Source organism: Somniosus microcephalus, chromosome 2, assembly GCF_052327205.1.
Source record: "Somniosus microcephalus isolate GS21.2 chromosome 2, FLI_Smic_1.0, whole genome shotgun sequence".
Classification (NCBI taxonomy): domain Eukaryota; kingdom Metazoa; phylum Chordata; class Chondrichthyes; order Squaliformes; family Somniosidae; genus Somniosus; species Somniosus microcephalus.
In genome coordinates, this window is record NC_140988.1 from 27,567,318 (window position 1) to 27,587,257 (window position 19,940).

At 44.0% G+C, this 19,940-nt stretch overlaps 1 protein-coding gene across 2 annotated transcripts in view; it reads right to left on the reverse strand.

Annotated features, from left to right (window-relative positions):
- Window positions 1-19,940, reverse strand: part of LOC147122624 (limbin-like) — a 217,747-nt gene that overhangs the window by 35,562 nt on the left and 162,245 nt on the right. For both annotated transcript variants that reach the window (XM_086007899.1, XM_086007892.1), the window contains exons 17-19: window positions 10,098-10,325; window positions 3,826-4,034; window positions 258-345 (exon numbers count right to left, since the gene is read on the reverse strand). In XM_086007899.1, the coding sequence (XP_085864025.1) occupies window positions 258-345; window positions 3,826-4,034; window positions 10,098-10,325 (525 nt within the window). The remainder of the gene's footprint in view (window positions 1-257; window positions 346-3,825; window positions 4,035-10,097; window positions 10,326-19,940) is intronic.

Genomic DNA, 19,940 nt, shown 5'->3' on the forward strand with positions numbered 1-19,940 from the left:
TTTAGGCGATGGTTTAAAACGGGTGATATTGATTCAGCCACCCATTATACATCTCTCTCGATTTTCATTCCCATTGCCCGTTTTACACTGTCACCCATTGTCAAAATTACCCCCAAAGTAAGCCTGTGATAATAAAAACTGTCACTTTTAAACTTGCAAATGTATTTTAGTAGGAAAACAAACACTAAGCAAAAAGTGCAAATCTTAAAATTGTGCAGTGTCTGCATTTCACCCGGAGCTTTGATGCAGTACATTACCTGATCTTGGAGACCCAGCAGTGTCTTCACCACCAGCTGCCCCTTGACATCTTCTAGTAACTGACTGTTTCTTTCTTCATCTCTTAATCTGGAAAACAGCATAGAAGCTAACATTTGACCTGATCTTGAATGTCCACTCTGTCACTATGAAACGTACACAGAAGATGTCTTGTCAGAAGATCAAGAAGCTGTGAAAGTGTGCGCCAAATAACATGGTGAAGACCATCTACTGCACCTAGACAACTGGGAAAGTGACCACAGTGATGCATTTCAAGATACTGTGGGTAAAGCTGATGGGGGTAAGAAAAAAGTAGGGCAGTAAAATGAATTTATGGATGTTGATCCAATCTACTTTGCACATGTTGACATTATTAATATAGTGCAGATAACAAAAATTTCTATTTAAATGAATAACCATAACCACTGTTATACCCATAATAATGTAAAAAATAAAATATCTGACGAAAATCCAAGTTACCAAAAGCAACAATACATGCTTAAATGTGTGTAATTTGGGGTGCATTACTTCAAAAGCCAAGGAAATGCATGGAGATTATATTTTAAAGAAAATGTTTTGTACTTATAAAGAAAAGAAAGACTTGCATTTATATAGCGCCTTTCACGACCACTGGACGTCTCAAAGCGCTTTACAGCCAATTAAGTACTTTTGAAGTGGAGTCACTGTTGTAATGTGGGAAATGTGTGTAATCTCTTTGTTTTTCTGTTTTTCTATGTCACTCTAAGCATCTATTGGTTTTATTTTCAGAGTAGCAGGTGCAAAAAGACTGTAGATAGCCTGACAGAAGTGAATCCAGATAGTGTATCTCATGAATGTGTTAACAGGGGCTATTGAGACCTGGAGCTCCGACTTACAGGATGCTCTCACTTCCAAACCAGACAAGCTGGGGGAAATCAGACTGAGAGAACCTTGATGGGTGGCTTCACACTCCTTCAGTGGTGGCCAACAGTCTTTTCCTGTGCGTATTCCTGGTCACCTTGCAGGTTCTGGGGGTTGGTGGGAAGAGGGACAGAAAAACCTGCTGTCCATCAGGAAACAGCACATCTATCCAATCCAACTGCCCAATTCGCTGAAGAAGTGCTAGGTAATGGGCAGGTACAGGCACCACTTCATTATCACACATGGTACCAAGAGGTGCAGAGCCACCATTGACGAACAGCAACCTGCCACCACATGTGGTACTTCCATTGCACGAGCATCTAGACGTAGCACAAGATTGGGTTCCAATAACAAACACTATACAGATTCACTAAGGGGAAGCATTGTGGTAGCATTAGTTTGAATTACACTTTTTATTTTTTGATGAAACATTTATTGTACTTTATTTCACCTTAGTCCAGAAGGTTTCTTTAAGAAGGGCTATGTTAAGTTAACAGCAAATAGAAGGATGGGCAAGGTAGAGTAGATGAAAATGGTTGGCATGGTGTTTATTGGACCATGGTATGTTGACAAAATGGACAAGACTGGTTGTGCAAGGGCTGCTTTATGCAATTAATTGAAGAGGTTCTCAATTAGTGACTGGCGCACTAGACTTCCTGGCTGCAAGACTCCTTCATCCATTTCATCCTTGTCTTCCTCATTACTCTCCTCTGGCACTGGTTGGTCCTATGCCTCCTTACCTTACTACTGCATGGTAATTTCCCTTTGTATTGCAAAATTGTGCAACCTGCAGCAAGTAGTGAAGATTTTGAAGACCATCGCTGTGCTATATAGCAAGACCATTTTGATTGGCCTGTAACAAAATCTTTGCTTTATTATACCCATGATGTTCTCCCCACTAATTCTGGTTGAGGATGCTGTGATGGATGCAGGGAGGAGACTGTAGGGTCCTTCTGGACTGATGAACTAAGAATGAACACAAGGGGGTTGATTTTCAGTGTGCCGTGGAGTCGGGATTGGAGGCGTGCAGGGGTTTAAATTCCCGAATTCGGGGGTCCCGACACCATCCCGCCCAAAACCCGCCTCCATGTAAGTTTCAAAGGAGGCGGGTACGCGCCCCGCACTGGGACCCGCCGACCCGAGGCGGGAAGGGATTAGTGCCAATTAACTGCCTGTTAACAGGTAGTTAACAGGCAGTTTTTAGCCTAATCCCTATTTTGAAGGTTGTCGTGTGGGATTCCCGACGGCTCCAAACCACGCCAGGTTAGAGGAGTCAGGCCGTCGGGTTGAAGGACTTGGAGGGGTCGAGATGTCAGTGTTCAGGTGAGTGATCAGTGCATGAGTGTTTGGTGTGTCTAAAGTGTGTAAAGAAGTTTAAATTACCTGTACTTACCTTTGCAGCCTTCCTTCCTCTAGGTTTCGGGAGTCCATCATTCAGCCAGCACAGAAAGCAGAATGGCTGTGATCTGTCAAAAGTGACAGCCTGCAGCTTTCAGTGCCGGCGAGATTTCTAACTGAGTCTGCGTAGAAGGACTCAGGTTAGAAGTAAGACTGTCAGTGTTTGACAGCTTCAAACAGCTGTGAAACACTGATATTTCATCTGTCAACACGTCTTGACAGATGAAATTGCAGTCTGTGACGTGACCTGTTGCCAGGTGGCCCTTAATTGGCCTGCTGAGCCCGCTGGGTGGGCTCAACAAGGTCAATCAAGTGAAAATCGCGTGGATTGGCCACATCTCGATGGAGGTGGGACTACAACCCCGAAAGTTGTAGTCCCGCCTCCTTCCCGACTTCTGAATGAAAATCACCCCCAAGGTCTTCCTTATCTGTATCTATTGAATGAAACTGCAATTAGGGGAAAAAAGCATATACGGCTACAAGTGCCGTATATTCGGCCTATTACTTGTGGGAATCCTACCACACGGCAGGAAGGCGCCGTAGATTCCTTTATTCAACAAAGACCAAAACAATATAGATACAATCAGCTGCTAAGAGATACCAGAGGTGAAACTGGTTTTAGGCAGTAGTACATAAAGGGCGATAATGAATCGGCAGCCCGTTTTAGACCCCGCCCGATTTTCTTTTCCATTGACTTCAAAAACACGGCGGAGTGTAAAACAGGCGATTGCTCATTTTGCGCTACCGTCCAAGATCAATTTCGCCCCCACAGTACCTTAAACAAGAAGCACGCAAGTGAAGGAAACAGGCTTTTGCTGCGATGCCTAGTTTATATGGGTGCTCAGCCTATCAGGCACTGTTCAGTCCTCTGGAGCCTATTATAGGGATCTTATAGAATCATAGAATGGTTACAGCACAGAAGGAGCCCATTTGGCCCGTCGAGCCTATGCCGGCTCTCTGCAAGAGCACTTCAGCCAGTCCCACCCCCCCGCCCTTTCCCCGTAGCCCTGCATATTTTTCTCTCAATCTTCCCTCATCTACATGTAACTTGTTCCATTAATGAGCCTCGCACACAGGATGCTACTGCTCAAAATGCTTCTTGTTAGCATACATGGGCACAGTGTGCATCTGGCATGGACTAGGCCTCAGGATCTGATCATTTGGGGCTGTGGCACCTCAAATCGCATTATTGCCTCCACTGGTTTTTTTACAGTTTCTCTCACCCATTATTCTGAATCTTTCTTTTCTCCTTATAAAACACAAGGCTGTTACCTCTGAGTCTCTGCTTCCATCGTGTCTTTACACTTGAACATGGCCTGGTGTAGACAGAGAAACATTTGACTGTTGCTTTGTGCTGTACTGTCTTCAGTGGGATGTCTGCTCTGTGTCACAGCCCAGCTGTTCCGTTCTGTTAGCTCACGCTGGACAGTAAGCTCATGCTGTAGTGTATCTGAATGCAAACGGACAAGTTGCTCCCGTTCCTACAGAAAGAAAAAGATGCTATCCATCCTGGCACAACAGACGCATAGCATGCAGGAAGTCAGGAGACACCTTGCTCTCTACTGACATTTTAGAATGCCAGTCACCCAAAAGCACTCTCACAACCAATAGATTGTGACCCATTTTGCTAACATTTTTATGATTGATATGATCTGTGGGCACAATTTCATAAGTCAAAGATCAAAAACACACCATCAGATCAACATTACAAAATGAGAGTTTAAAAAAAAAATTCTGTAAACCTGAAATAAAATAGAAAATAGGAAATGTACTGGAAACCAATTAGAGAAAAGGATAACGTCGTGAGTAGAACCATTCATCAGAGCACAGGATTCTAATGAAGGGTCACACCTACAACAATCTGAGTTAGTTGATTGCTCTTCTTTTTCATCCCTTCCATGAATGGAGATCCTGACTTGTCTGTCACAGTCTTAAGATATTGAAAAACACAGCCATTAATTCATCAGTGACTCAGCTGGGTGAGTAGCTGAGCTATACAGACTAAGAAGGCCGAGGTTTCATTCCTGATCTGTGCTGAGTTAGCTGATGTCACCAGCGGCAGATTGCTGAGGTACTCGGGTTAGGGAAGGGAAATCAGTCAAGGATCCCACCCCCGATTGCTACTAAATAAACCGCTGCTAGACGTGTGCATGTATAGACAGGATTGAGCTCAGTTATAATGAAGTCGGCAGGTCCAACAGCCTGGAGACACTCACTGTCCAGGCCTACACATGAAGAATGTCCACTTGGGCAACTTACTGGAGGGTGCCTGGCACCCTTGGAATTGTAATTCAACGAGGAGTCAATGGCTTCAGGAGAAGGAGAGGACAGGGTAGAAAATTGGCAGAAAAGTGACAGGATTGAGAAGGAATTGAAGAAACTTAGGAGGAATGAATAACATGTCAGCACTGTGCCTCCCCACCAAACTTAGGAAAAAGTCTCTTCTGAACTGAAGAACAATGATTCCCAGAGAAAAAAATCAATCACATCTTCCAAACTTCAAATGAATATATCAAGTACTGAAAAGTAACTGAGAGAAGTCAAATGAGGTGGGATTAGAAAGAATATGGATTAGGGAATGAGAGAAAGAGATGGAGAGAGAGAGAGAGAAAGAGAAGAAAAGAGTGAACGAGAGAGGGAATAAGACGGGATGAATAGGAGATAAGAGAGTGAAATGATAGAAAGGAAACAGATATTGAGAGCAAGAGATGGAATTAGAATGGGGAAAGAAAGAGAGGGAGGGGGCAGGATAGGAAGAGGTGGAATGGGAGAAAGGAAGAAGAAAGAACTTGAAAGAGTGGAATCCAGCTTTACAAATTAATAAGTGGAAATAAAAAGAGGCATTAATAAGGTAGGTTTCAAAACTGCTTCTGTTTAGTTTCAGTGAGTGTAATGGAATACACGATAGCCCTGATGTGGAGCCTTGCTCTACGGAGGTGCAGATTGGAGAATTGCGCAGAGGCCAACGCATCTGAACGTGGCACTTCTGATTTTCCAGTCAGTAATGGCGAGAAAATTGGGAGTACCATGAATCAGACGCACTGTCCTCTGAACCCTGTTTTACAATTTGCACTAGATGTTGATGGACTGGATGCAAGACTAACCTGGGAGTAGAGTCTCGTATTTTCAGGGCTTATATTTAAGACCTGTGCCTCTGGGATGTTTTACTACGTTAAAGGTGCTATATAAATGCAAGTTGTTGTTGTTGATATATAATTTAATTTTCTTGCTCTTAAACGTTGGAGATTAACCACCCTTGGTCTAGAAAGGGTGGGACCTTGTTGAGGTATATAAAAATTAAATGGTACAGATCTAGTAAATCCAGGATGGCAAGAAAGTAGGAACAAAAGATATTAATGGTCATCAGTGAAAAGTAAATTTAAAAAGAGATACCTTCTTCACGGGGGTTGTAGAGGTAAAAATCGATTACTGGAGTGAAAAGCTTTGATGGGCCTAATGGCTTTTTCTTGTCTAAAACTCTTCTTATGTTATATGCTGACTAGAACTGAGCTGTTTAAACTGAACCTTACAAGAGAGGGGAACTTTCAATTGGTATTCAGAGCCAGGAAGGACATTGATCATCAGGATGTCCTACTTGCTAGTGCTTCTGTGTCCCAAAATGGTGGATCTCCATAGAAAAAAAGAACTGGCATTTATGTGACGTCTTTTCACGACCTCAGGACAACGTTTCGGGTCAAACCCTTCGTTCTCTCCACGGATGTTGCCTGGCCTACTGAGTTTTTCCAGCATTTTCTGTTGTTATTTCGGATTTCCAGCATCTGCAGTATTTTGCTAAAGTACTTTTGAAGTATAGCCACTGTTGTAATGTAGGAAAGGCGGCAGCCAATTTGCGCACAACAAGGTCCCACAAACAGCAATGTGATAATAATCAGATAACCTGTGTTTTTTATAGTTGATTTAGGTATAAATATTGGTCCAGACACACTAGGGAGGAGAATCAACACCAACACTACAAATCTGCCCTATAAGGAAGGGAATTTGAAGCAGTTAATACAGTATTACTTAAATTGACAACTGCTTTATAGAGGTGGTTCCAAAAACCTGCTCGCCTAGCGAGGAAGCTATGGTTGGAGGGAAAGCATGTTGTTGAGAGTTACAATACTGTCGCTCTGATTCTCCAAACTACATTGCCTATGAGCTCAGCTTCCCTGAGATCCTGGGATAGTGGAATCACCCATTATATTCAAAACACGTCCACCATGCTTGCCTTTAACAACAACCTGCATTTGTATAGCATCTTTAATGTAGCAAGATACCCCAAAGAACTTCGTAGTCAGGGTCAGATCAAAGGAGTAGGAAGGAAAGGCAACTGAAAGCACAGTTGAAGAGGCTGGATTGAACAAAGCCTTTGAAGGTGGAGTGAGATGTAGCAAGCAAGTGTGGAGATAAGTTGATTGATGGCTCTACCATGGGTATAGCAGAGGGTGTGTTGAGGGGAAACATATGGATGAGGAACAGGCATTAATGTATAGTTAAGGCAAGTAATACCCATTTTATCTGCTATCTCTGAATTCCTGTAAGAACTGATTTTTAATTTTGGATAGAAATCTTTTCAAGTTCAAGTAGCTTCTACATGCAAATTGATTGACTTTTTCCTTACATTGTTTTGCTTCGCCAACAAAAGAAACCATTTGTAAAATAGCAATTATCTATACTGTAGTCAATTTACTCACCAAAACTTTAAAAACACATCGGCCGGGGTTTTGCTCACCTCAGCGGGTCCGGTGCGGCCGATGTCGGTGACGGGTCGTGGCCTCACTGCTGGCTCCATCCCGCTGCCTAAAATGAATTTACGTTGATCAGGCTTGTTAAGCCCGCCCAGCATGTTTCCCAGTCCAATTAGAGGAAGCGGGTCTGGTGACGTCATTCATGACGCGTCATCAGCCGGTTTCCTTAAAGGAACCATGGCCACCTTACTTTTGACGTTTGTGCTGTCAGTGTTCTACAGCATTGAAGTGCTGCAACTACTGACAATCAATGACACAGATGCAGGGCTGCACCCAGGTTCTCCCATGACTCCCTCCATATGGGTGCAGTGGCGCAAACCTTTCAATGATCTCATTAGACCATGAAATGTTAGTACAAAGCCAAACTTACCTTCATCCTGCTGTGCCTCTCATCACATCCCCATCACTCTGCCTTCCCTACCCTACTCCTGCACATCCTTACTCACACCAGCTTACCTTGCACCTCCACCCATCTCTCTCTCTATCTATATTATCACATCCCCATCTCACTAGCCAGCCCTCACACTCACCCTCATCCTAGTGCAATCATACCAACTAACAACACACAAGGGTAGGCACTTGGGTGTTTTATCCAATGTTTATGTAAAGTTTCTGTTAATGTGCTGTCAAACATTGAAACACTTATTTTCAATACTTTCCGTTCTTGGACAGATATGTGTGCACCTTTGGAAGTGGCTTCATGAGTTGCAGTGAATGGTGAGACATAACGGTACCCCCCGCAATGGTGGTGAGTGTGATAGGATTAGCTTGGACATTGTAGGGATGCTTTATGGTGTTGGTGTGGGGTGGTGCCAACCTGGCAAATCATGTGACAGCCAGGGTGTACAGCGTCAAGTGAAGTAAATCTGGCCATGGTGAGGCCATCCCTGGCCTCTCGGGCAGCAATGTGGTCGGGTGCTGATGCCCTCTATCCTGTGCAGCATCAGGTGATTGCGGAGGAGGTTGATGTGGTTATTGGTGCTGCTGGTGTGCCTGGTGCTGCTGGTGTTGAGGCTCATCGTGGTCGGATTCTGAGGATCATGGTGAGACAGTATAAAGGACACCCATGTTGATGGAGTAGATGGCGGGTGAAGTTGAGATGACAGAAGTGATTTGTCAATGGTGAGAGAGGTTGTTCCAATGAGGTGACACTGGATGGAGAGTTTGCTCCAAATATATGCAGCCTGCATAAAGCTCAATCTGTCTTCAAAAGGCAGTAAGCAACAGCTTCTGCACTTGGAAAGTGAACAGCTGTGAGGTGGGAGCTTTTATAGTACAATTCAAGCTGTCAACTAATCAGCTGATTCAATGGCCATTCAACTCCTGCCTCAGGTTCACAGATGTCGTCGAATAGTAAAGTTAAAAGGTAAGGTTAAAATCATTATTAAGGGTCTGTCAACAACCCAACAAACTACAGCAAAAAAAAAAATCACACAAAGCAATCTGCTTTAGTGCTGTGTGGTAATCTTACTTCATTAGCTCCAATTGTTCCTCCCATTATCAACGGGACTGACAAAGCTGTAATCACCAGTACTTCACTCTAATGTTACACAGCTCAAAATCCACTCTTCCAACACAATCCAATTCCAGAGGGACTACATCCAAAGCAAAGCCCTGATTGTAACTGCGGGTGCAACATGATGAGTGGTGGCGGGGGTGGGGGGGAGTTTGGAGGCGAGGTGAGCAGCAAGCAGGATGGCCGGTGGGAGGAAACAGGAAATTGCACGGCAGCAGGGTGCTGCCGGGGACTCAAAGCACGATCCCCAGCAAGATGCGTAATCAGGTGGGGCGGGGGCAGGAATGGGTTCCGAGATGATCGCGGTCTTGGGCAGGGGAAGCCCAAGGATTTCTTGCGGGTCTCCAAGGAACACACCTGTTCCTCCTGGCTCACAAGGAAACCGTAAAGAAATGTAAAAACATAACTTACCTGGGCCTCTTCTGGCCCTGGATCCAGTTTGTGGCAGATATCCCGGGGGCGGCCGGCACTGTGTGAAACTCATGCGGCCCGAGGTTAAAATCACTTCGGGTTCCGACTGTTGAATATTTATGTGGCTGTTGCCGGCCTATGGGGAGGACCTCGCCCGCCTCCCGAAACCTGGGAGAACAAACTGCGGTAGGCAAGAGCATAAGAAATTGGAGCAGGAATAGGCCACCTGGCCCCTAGAGCCTGCCCCGCCATTCAATAAGATCATGACTGATCTTGGGCTCAAAGCCACTTCCCAGCCCGCTCCCCATAACCCTTCACTCCCTTATCTTGCAAAAATTTGTCTATCTCCACTTTAAATGTATTTAATTAGCCAGCCTCCACAGCTCTCTGGGGCAGAGAATTCCACAAATTTAGGATCCTCAGAGAAGTTCCTCCTCATCTCAGTTCTAAAAGGGCGACCCTTTATTCTGAGACTGTGCCTCCGAGTTCTAGATTTCCCCATGAGGGGCTCCCATGCGAAGGCAAGGATGCTTCATGGGATTTAACCCTCCGCACGCCCCACTCCCGTTGGGTGTAGGGGCTAAAATCGGGCTTCTAACTCTGCTGTCGGGTGTGTTTCACAGTCCAAGTAGACACGGTATGAAAATTTCACAACTGTGCCCACATTTAACTAGCCTCTGATAAAGCTGAATTTTAAAAGAATAATAATTTTAAAAAGAGCATACTTCAGACAACATTAACTTTTTGACCTGGCAGGCATTCAAAATAGGTCAGAACAGAAGGGTTAAGTTAAGCATACGGAATTTGAATGAGGAGAGAGAAAATTAGTTTTCCTGTTTTATGTACAATTCTCTTGAAGTAATACTCACATGTATGTGCGCCTGAACAATCTGGCTACACTCGGACTCGGGCAGTGACCCCACTGTGCTTAGTTCTTCTAACAGCAGAGCCTGCAGGTTGAGAATAGCAGTGTGAATCTCCAGGGCGCTCGCTTGCTTCTCAGCTTTGCAAAGCTGAATTGAAGCCATGCAGACTCCGAGGCTCTCTTCCAGACCCTTCATCTGATTAGCTCTTTGGTGAAGCAGCTCAGCGCAAACCTGGAACAACATTTAGCCGGCATTTTATTGTGGCAGTCACGACAAACAATAATTCCAGCAGTCCAAAATAAAAATATTAGACGTAGTCAGTATTAAGTACAGCCACTATTTGGAGTATTTTAGGAACATAAATAATTTAAAAGGTGTGCTTCACTGGTAATTAACATCATTCAAACTGCAGGCAGCTTCAAGCTACAGTACGTGCTATGAACACTGCAGATTTAAAATCAAATAAAAATAGCTAATGAAGAAGAGGCTTTCTAGTGGCAAGCTCTGAAGCTTTAATAATACAGAACATGAATTTGATTCCATTTTTTCTGATCAAAATTTACAAGAAAGAGAAACAATGGGAAACAATTAATGTAGTGTGCTGTCTAAATAAAGGAAGCACTGGGAGACATATCTGTGTTAAAAAGACTAGTCAGAAACAAAAATGATCTTGATGAACAGTATACAGAGAGCAGCAATTATGCTCGACTTTTATGCCAGATGTTAATCTGACTGCAGAACAATTCTGTATACGTCAGCAGTCCTTTTCTCAAATCTGCCACGTGAATAATTTAGCTACTTTGAGATTTTTGTTGATTGACATGAATTTTAACAGCCGCCCGTCCCCCCGATGGGCGTGAGAGGGTCGGGGCGGGGGGGCTGTTAAAGCATCAGAATGCCCAACCCGACCCGTTAAATTGTAAAGTGCATAATTCAGGACATGGACGAAGCTCCTGCAAAATGCAGCCAGCATCCTAATTACCATACCAAAGTCGTGGCCTGATGACATCATCAACACCGCGACTTAAATTTAGCAGAAAGCGAGGGGGAGGTGAACCGAGGCGGGAGCTGCCGGCTCCCCAAGGTAAGTGGCTCTTTCGGCACTCTTTGTGGGGCAGGAGAAGTGACGCACCTCAAGGAAGCCTTCGGCCTCCCCCAGCCCTGATCTCCAGCCTCCCCCCACCTCCAAATTGCCGCCTGGAGCTTCCTCCCGCCACCGCCCCCCCCCCAATCCAAATTGCTGGGGATCGTCTCCAAGGGTCCCCGGCTGCGGCCTCCTGCCGCTCGTGACCCCTCCCGCCCGCCGGCCAGGCAGTCCATTTGGCCGGCTGCTGTGCGGGAGGGGGGAGCTACAATATGCTAATGAGGTCCTGCCGTTAAGATCGGCAGGGCCTTCATGTCCCCGGCCTTGCCGGGTTCGTCGGCCTTTTTCGGCCTCCCCTGCACCCACCCGCCTCCCCATTAACATCAGAGCTAAAATGTTTGCCAGGTCCACGTGATAGCTTGGAAATTGTGAAACTGCTCAACAGTCTCACTCGACAGGAGGGCAGCTCGGGGAATTAGGCATGGAGTTCAGTGGGGTAGCTCCTGATTTTGTGCGATAGTGTAAAATGGACAATAGCGAGTTCGGCAGCCCATTTTATCTCGCTTCCATTGAAGTTAATAGAAATAAAAATCGGGAGGGATGTAAAACGGGCTGCCGACTCGCTATTGCCCACTTTACACTATCGCACAAAGTCAAGAGCTACCCCAGTGTTGTCTGATTCGTGCTGCTCCTGTTTTTTCGGCCATTTTGAAGCAGTAAATAGGGAAAGACAACCTTCTCTGATTGAGGAGTCATGAGAATCATCAATTTAAAGTTGTCACTAAGAGAGTGAGGAGAGAGGTTAAGAGAAATTTCCTTGCACAGATCGATTTTGGAGAATGGAATGCCTTGCTATGGGTAGGAGTTGAGGGAGAGATCATTGCAGCTTTTAAGAGAAAAGTGGATAAATATTTGAAGAGGAAGATACAGGGCTCTGGGGAGGGGACAAATCAGTAGCAGTAATTTTGGATTGCTCTAACAAAGAGCCAGCACAGAAGCAATGGGCCAAACGGCCTTGTTCAGTGCTGTAAACATTCTTTCACAGCTGTAAGACAGCCTGGGAATGATTTGGATATGCAGAGTAGACCTAATTCCTACCTAATCACATTGCTTCACATCAATACAGATGTTCCAATTGCAATTAAAATTAGAGTACAACATTCTAGACTTAAGAATAGCAAAGCGAACAAAACTTTAAAACTCTGGGCACAGAAGGTTTACAAGTTGAAATGATTTTTTCTTTGCCTTGAAATCTTTCCAAAAGTAATGAGATATGCAAATTCCACTGGCAGGCAAAGAATCAATTTGTGCAAATGCAGTTGGAGTTTTGTGTTGCTTCCCTTTGTGAGAACCAGTCAGCCAGAAACTGGTTTGCTGCATAAGTGACTTTGAAGGGGCTTCTGATGAGGAAATGAGGCCAGGGAATTTTGCAGCTTTCTTGATAACTCTATTACCATTTAAGGACTTTGGATCATTGAAGCTTCAATACATGGGCTGGGCAAACTTCCCGAGCTCCCGAGTGGCTTCTAAGTGTTTCTGAACACCACTGTGCACAGTTTGAATATTAATTTTCAAAAGAATGCCCCATTTTAGGTGTTAGTCTTGGCTCAGTGGGTAGCAGTCTCGCCTCTGAGTCAGAAGGTTCTGGATTCAAGCCCCACTCCAGAGACTTGAGCACAAAATCTAGGCTGACACTCAAGTGCAGTACTGAGGGAGTGCTGCACTGTCGGAGGTGCCGTCTCCCCTCTCAGGTGGGCATTCCCCCAGTGTCCTGGTCAACATTTATCTCTCACCCAACATCACTAAAACATATGATCTGTTTTTATCAGATTTATCTCACTGGCGTTAGTGGGACCTTGCTGCATGCAAATTAGCTGCTGTGTTTCCTACATTACAACAGTGAAGATGGTGGAAAGGCTTTGGGGAGTCAGGAGGCGAGACACTCGCCGCAGATTACCCAGCCTCTGACCTACTCTTGTTGCCACAGTATTTATGTGGCTGGTCCAGTTAAGTGTCTGGTCAATGGTGACCCCCAGGATGTAGATGGTGGGGGATTCGGCGATGGTAATACTGTTGAATGTCAAGGGGAGGTGGTTAGACACTCGCTTGTTGGAGACGGTCATTGCCTGGCACTTGTGTGGCATAAATGTTACCTGCCACTTATCAGCCCAAGCCTCTATGTCGTCCAGGTCTTGCTGCATGTGGGCATGGACTGCTTCATTATCTGGGGAGTTGTGAATGGCACTGAACACTGTGCAGTCATCAGCGAACATCCCCACTTTTGACCTTATGTTGGAGGGAAGGTCACTGATATAGCAGCTGAAAATGGTTGGCCCTAGGATACTGCTTTGAGGAAATCATAATTGGAGTTAGTCTTATAATCTTTGGACTTCACACCAGCTGCAGTATAACTATATCCAGCGCAAAGCTAACTTCTTAAACATTAATTTCAAAAATTAAAAAGTTCTCCGGCAATCCAACCATTGCACGTTTGACAAGTTTGAAAAATTACATTTTAGGTTTCCTTGTGGGCCAGGAGGAGCAGGAATGATCCTCTAGGCCTCACAAGGAAGCCTTGGGCCTCCTTTGTCTTAGGCTCCCCTCCCTCTCCCAGATCGTGGCCAGAAAACCTCCCCCAGATCAACTCCAGAATCCACCTCCCTCATCCTTCACCCTCCCCTCCAACTGATTGCCGTGAACAGTTCAGACGGGTCCCCGGCTGCAGTCTCCTGCTGCCGCTCGCCAGCAAAGCAGTGGATCTGGCCGGCTTTGGGTGAGACTCCGGAAAAATGTATTCAAATGAGGCTCGGCTGTTAAGATGGACCAGGCCTCCACGTCTTCAGACACCCTGGGTTCGTCATCCATTTCGGGGATCGCACGCTCCGCTCCCACTTTAAAATCGGGGCCCGTGTTTGCCCAGTTCTGCCCTGAGGTATGAGTTGTTACCGGTAGTTATGCCTACTATTGGTGTTCATCCTACGATGACTTTTGCACCAAATTTACACTCCAAACAACAGAAATATTCCCTAGAGTTTAGAAGAATGAGAGATGATCTTATTGAAGCATATAAATTTCTTAAGGAGCTTGAGAGGGTAGATGCTGGGAGGATGTTTTCCCTGGCTGGGGAGTCTAGAGCCAGGGATCACAGTCTCAGAATAAGGGGTCGGCCATTTAGGACTGAGATGAGGTGAAATTTCTTCACTCAAAGGGTTGCGAATCTTTGGAATTCTCTACCCCAGAGGAATGTGAATGCTAAGGCATTGAGTATATTTAACACAAGAGATCGATAGATTTTTGGATACTAAGGGAATCAAGGGATATGGAGATAGTGCTGGAAAGTGGAGTTGCGGTAGAAGATCAGCCATGATCTTATTGAATGGAGGAGCAGGCTCGAAGGGTTGAATGGCCTCCTCCTGCTCCTATTTATGTTCTTAAATATTGCATGAAAATTCCAGGGCAGTGCTATTGAATCCTAAACTGCTCCAACTTTTTCTTTTCTGCAAGACCTACCCAAACTTGTAGCAGGCAGTAAGTTAATATTGTGCTGACTTATCATGGTTATACCTAAAGAACTTCAACGGGGCATAAAACCAGTGGATCCAATCTAAGCCCCTAATTCTGCATCCCCCCACCCCATCCCCGGTTAGATCCTGGTAGGCTTATGCCCTACCAAACCATCAGAGTATAGAGGTTTTTGCGACCACGGAAAATAACTGAGATAAAGGAAGAAGACTTTATAGTGCAAATAAATGGGACTGGGAAGTTTTGGAATGAGAACAAAGTTATTGGCAAATTTGTCAAGCAGCAGATAAATAGCATTACAAATATTATATCTGTGAGGCCTGTATCTTTCAGTATCATTAAGATTTTAACCTCGAGTCAATCGTGTGATGTATTGCTTCATTAAATTTGCTCCATTACATTGACGGGTGAACTGTTGTTGTGTTTTCGGTGAAGATGGCAAAAATTGAACTGGGTCCTGGACTACCCCGAGCAATGCCATATACACGCTAATAAAAAAGATAATTTGGTGAGTTTTCATGTTCGAGATGCAGGGCTAATGATTTGAAGCATACCTCCCTCTTAATTGGATTTGTGAATTAATTCCCTCATGCCCCATTTCAAATGTTTGCAGGATTTGTCAGCTGTGTGTGTGGAACAGTTGACAAGTGAAATGCATAGGGAAATGGCTTTTCACACCCGTTCAACAACTCACAATGAAATCTGTCAGATACAAGAGGCAGCTTCTTGCATAACTCGGCGTTTAGCGGTAGTGCTAAAAGAAAGAAAGACTTGCATTTCTATTGCCCCCTTCATGACCTCAGGACGTCCCAAAGCACTTTACAGCCAATGAAGTACTTTTGAAGTGTAGTCACTGTTGTAATGTGGGAAACATGGCAGCCAATTTGCGCACGGCAAGCTCCCAGAAAAGGCAATGTGACAATGACCAGATAATCTTTTTTTTAATGATGATTGAGGGATAAATATTGGCCAGGACACTGGGGATAACTCCCCTGCTCTTCTTCAAAATAGTGACATGGGATCTTTTACGTCCACCTGAGAGAGCAGACGGAGCCTCGGTTTAAAGTCTCATCTGAAAGGCAGAAATAAACAGGAGAAGCAAACCCAAGAACAAAAGGGTCAATTTGAAACGTAGGCAGTGAGAGATTTATAGACTCTTCAGATTTGTACAACTATGCACAAGTTACAGTGAGTTACTAACTTGGTAAATTGCATGAGTAATGACTGGCAAGCTTAGATATTTTCTTGCTATTTATTACAATCCTGGTCTGCAAGCTTGGGAATTACAGGGTAGAAGGCATCAAATTTCCTAAAACTCCTCTAAATTTCAGCAATATTATAACTCCATTCCCATCAACTGCAGTCTGTCTACATAATGGGGGAGATTTTCTCTTGAGTCCTGGCCCAGAATGAGATACCGCATCTGGAAAGTGCAGGCGACCTTCCTGAACACTGATGACAAGGACTCGGATAGCCTACTGTAATATGCTCCCTTTCCAAGACTAACACAGACACGCTCCCTGATGACAATACCTTAAATAATATTAATAATTTTACAAAACAGAGTGCAAAGTGTATCCATATACAAAAACATTAATATAAACAAGTTTACATTCCTTTGCTCTGACTAATCCCTTTGTTCACCAAGCAGCTCTGTTAACCCTGTGCTAGACCTGCGATTCCCCCCTCCCTCAACCCACAATCTGGTAGGCAAACACTATTGGTGTCTCCTCCATTGGCACAGCCAAACAGGTCGCCTCTAAGAATCCCGTGAGGAATCAAGAGACATAAATCCACCTCCTATCATTCCACAGTGCACTGAAGTGTTGCCAATTTGTTCTTCCAAAAAAAAACTTTCCAACGATGTCAAGTGAGTGGAACAATCGCTCAGAGTAGGTATTTGATACATGGCCAAATTGTACTTTTAAAAAAGGAGCTGTCATTTTGAAAAAAAAATGGGGTAGATTTTCATCTTCGTCTGGCGAAGGGATTGTCTGCTTGTTATAAAACCGGCCTGACTGTCATTTTATGGAATGGCGGGTGATCCATTCTGCCAGATGACCACCCAGGCAGTGAAGACAAAAATCTACTCATACTCTTAGCTTCAGCACAAATAGAAGAAAATCCAGCACATCAAGCCTGCTCCATCGACTGTCCACATCTGATCATTCTATCATGGGCGTCCTTCTCACACCACCTGTTGATCACCTAATTTGAGGAACATTTCTTACTTGACATAGCTTGTTCTCCCGTTACTTAAAGAGATCAGTAGGCTGATTTTCCTTCCCTGATCCCCCCGCCCTTAAAATAAAACGAACATGCAAGAGTAACGGGCAGGTAAAAGGCCACCAAACCAGTCCCGCAGTCATTGTGGTTGGCGCATCATGACTAGCCCCCCACCACCACCACCCCCTCCCAGCCATGTAATATCCTGGGAGCTGCAAAAGAGAGAAAAAAACAGGGCCAATAAGGGGAAAAAACTCTGGAAAGTTTTTCTCCGTCCCCCTCAGGCGATCAAAACCAGTCCAGAAGATCACGGGGACCATGTGTTTGTTCAATCTGTTAATCCATTTACCTTCTATATGATGTGATCTCTGCCCCAGTCAGGAACCGGTCCAGCTCTCTCTTGAAGGCGTGCAGAGAGTCAGCACCCACCGCACCAGCGACAATGTATTCCAGAGGCTCACTCCTCTCTGGGAAAAGAACTGCCCAACATCCAGTCTATTCATACTTTTGCATAGTTTTAACGCATGTCCCCTGGTCCTCCCCAATCTGTCAAACTGGAATACTCGATCAATAGGCAGACAGTCCCGCCCTTTCATTATTTTATAAACCTCTATCAGGTCACCTCTAAGTCCACGCTGCTCAAGAATAAACAGACCCAGCTCTTTAAGTCTATCTGAGTAATTAAGGTTCTTTAAGCTAGGAATCATTATCGTTGCTCTCCTCTGAACCTTTTCAAAGGCAGAAAGCAATGTTGTTAAATATCTCTACAACCTTCATATCTTGCTTAATTCATATCAGTCCATCTCCTTCTTAAAAGTGCCAGTTGACCAGAATCACGAGTTACCTTAACTCGGAGATTGAAATCAGGACACCTTTAGACTCAATGTAGGATCTGGTTTTTTTAGGATTCTGAAAATCTTTCTATTTGAAATGTCAGCCTACTGATCTCTTTAAGCCACTGGAGAACAACCTATGTCAAATAAGAAATGTGGTTGGAGCTGAACTTTCCACAGCATTGGAAATAATGCTATCCTTAGAATAAAGGCAGTGCAAAATGAGGAAAACAAAAAAAACTGCACTTCACCCTCAACTGCAATTTTAAAAGATATTTTTTCTCCACAGACAACTGGTATCCAATGATTTAAACAAAAATCTCAAATGACATTTCTCAGTCTGAACAGAGTCTCGGTATAATTTACCAACAGAAGATGTCCAATATGATCCTAGATTTATTAAAATATTTCAGGTGGTATTTTCAATCATCTTTGCATTGGTATAAATCTATAAATATGTCATGGGCAAGAAGTAGTTTTATCTCATAATAGGATACAAGTTCATAGATCTCTGAGAGACGGAATTTAGAAACCGCTCCTTCATCTGTAAGGCCTTCTTGCAAATAGATTGCATGGCTCAACCTATGGAATCTATTCAAGGGCGAGTAATTTGTTGGTGATAAGATAGAGCTTTTAACAGATGAGTGACATAGTGCAGATCATTCTCACCGTGGCAAATTTACCCTGCTGCACCTGGGATTACACAGTCATGCAGAGTGCAAGCTATTAATTATCAAACAGCTTATCAGCATTTAATGTGAAAAGAAAAACTGACTGCTGGAAATCCGAAAGAAAAAACGAAAGTGGTGGAAATGCACAGCAACTTGTGCGTGTTAAAGGTTAACATTTTAGGAGTAATCCTTCATCAGATGAGAAGCTGATCAACTCATGTATTTCCACCTTTTCTGATTATGTTTAATGAAAGTAATGGCCCTAAAATTATGCCATGTGAGACGAGCACATAAACTATTTTAGTGGAGGTGTATACCCTTTGAAATAAATGGGCTAACAGCATCACTGAAACAGTGGGGGAGTCATTTCAGATGATGCATTTAAAGCATTTGTACAAGATCACCCGTGGTGCAATTTCAGGCCCGATGGATTTAAAATCAATAATAACATTACTATAGAAAGTGTGGTTGTGAGAATTCCTGAATTCTGTTGTGCCCTTTATTCTTTGCTTTGTGATGTGCTTAGGGCGGTAACAAGGTTTTAGACTGCAGAAGACTTGCTCCCCATCAGATATACCAAAAACAACCCCACAGAGTTACACCGGGCTGGGATTTGCTGGAGTGGGGCATCTCGCGGTGTGCCTGGTTAGTTAGATTTTTTCCTGCACCCTTCAGCTCAAAATGTTTTTGCCCTGTAAATTGCTGGAAGTGTGAGCTGTTAACGGTGCAACGAGGGCAACAGGGCCTCTGGGATTTTGGTAAACAACAGGGCCAACAGTGCATCTCCTTAACCAATGAGATTTAAGGATTGAGAAATAAACAGAGGAAGGACTTAGAAGGAGGGTGAATTGGAGTCAAATCAGGCACATAAAGAGAAATAAAGAGATGGAAAAAACGATTGGATTAAGCGTGAGAGAAAATAGAGACTGAAAAGATAAAAATTTAAAATTTAAAATCTAAAATCTCCAACATCAATTCACCATTTGAAGGAATGAGACTCCACACATTTAATTGTTCACTCTCTGGGCCAGAGAGGTTGATTGGCAATCATTAATAATTATCACGTCATTGAAAGGATGCTTAAGCTATGCATTACTAGACTTAACTTTCTGTGGCGAGTTTAGTGGGCAATTAATGTGCAAATGCAGCAACTTCATGAAACACACGTGGAAGATGCCATTTTCATGAAGCTAACTGCGGCTTGTGGTGATTTGCAAATCACGGGGGTATCTTTTCCTCGCCACAAACTGATGGTCGATTTGCACATTAAAAACAGCATGCGTCGTTCAAGATTTTAAGATTTTTAACATTTTTACATCCCACCCAACCCAAACCCACCCGTTTTTGGGGGTTAAAATTCCCCCTATGTAACTATTCAAGATTAGATTGGATAGGTGGTTGAAGGAAAAGTCAATAATTGGATATTGGGACGGGGAGGTAAATAGGATTAGGACTATTTGCTTGTGCGAGGGTAAAAACCGACATGGACTGGTTGGGCCGAATGGCCTGT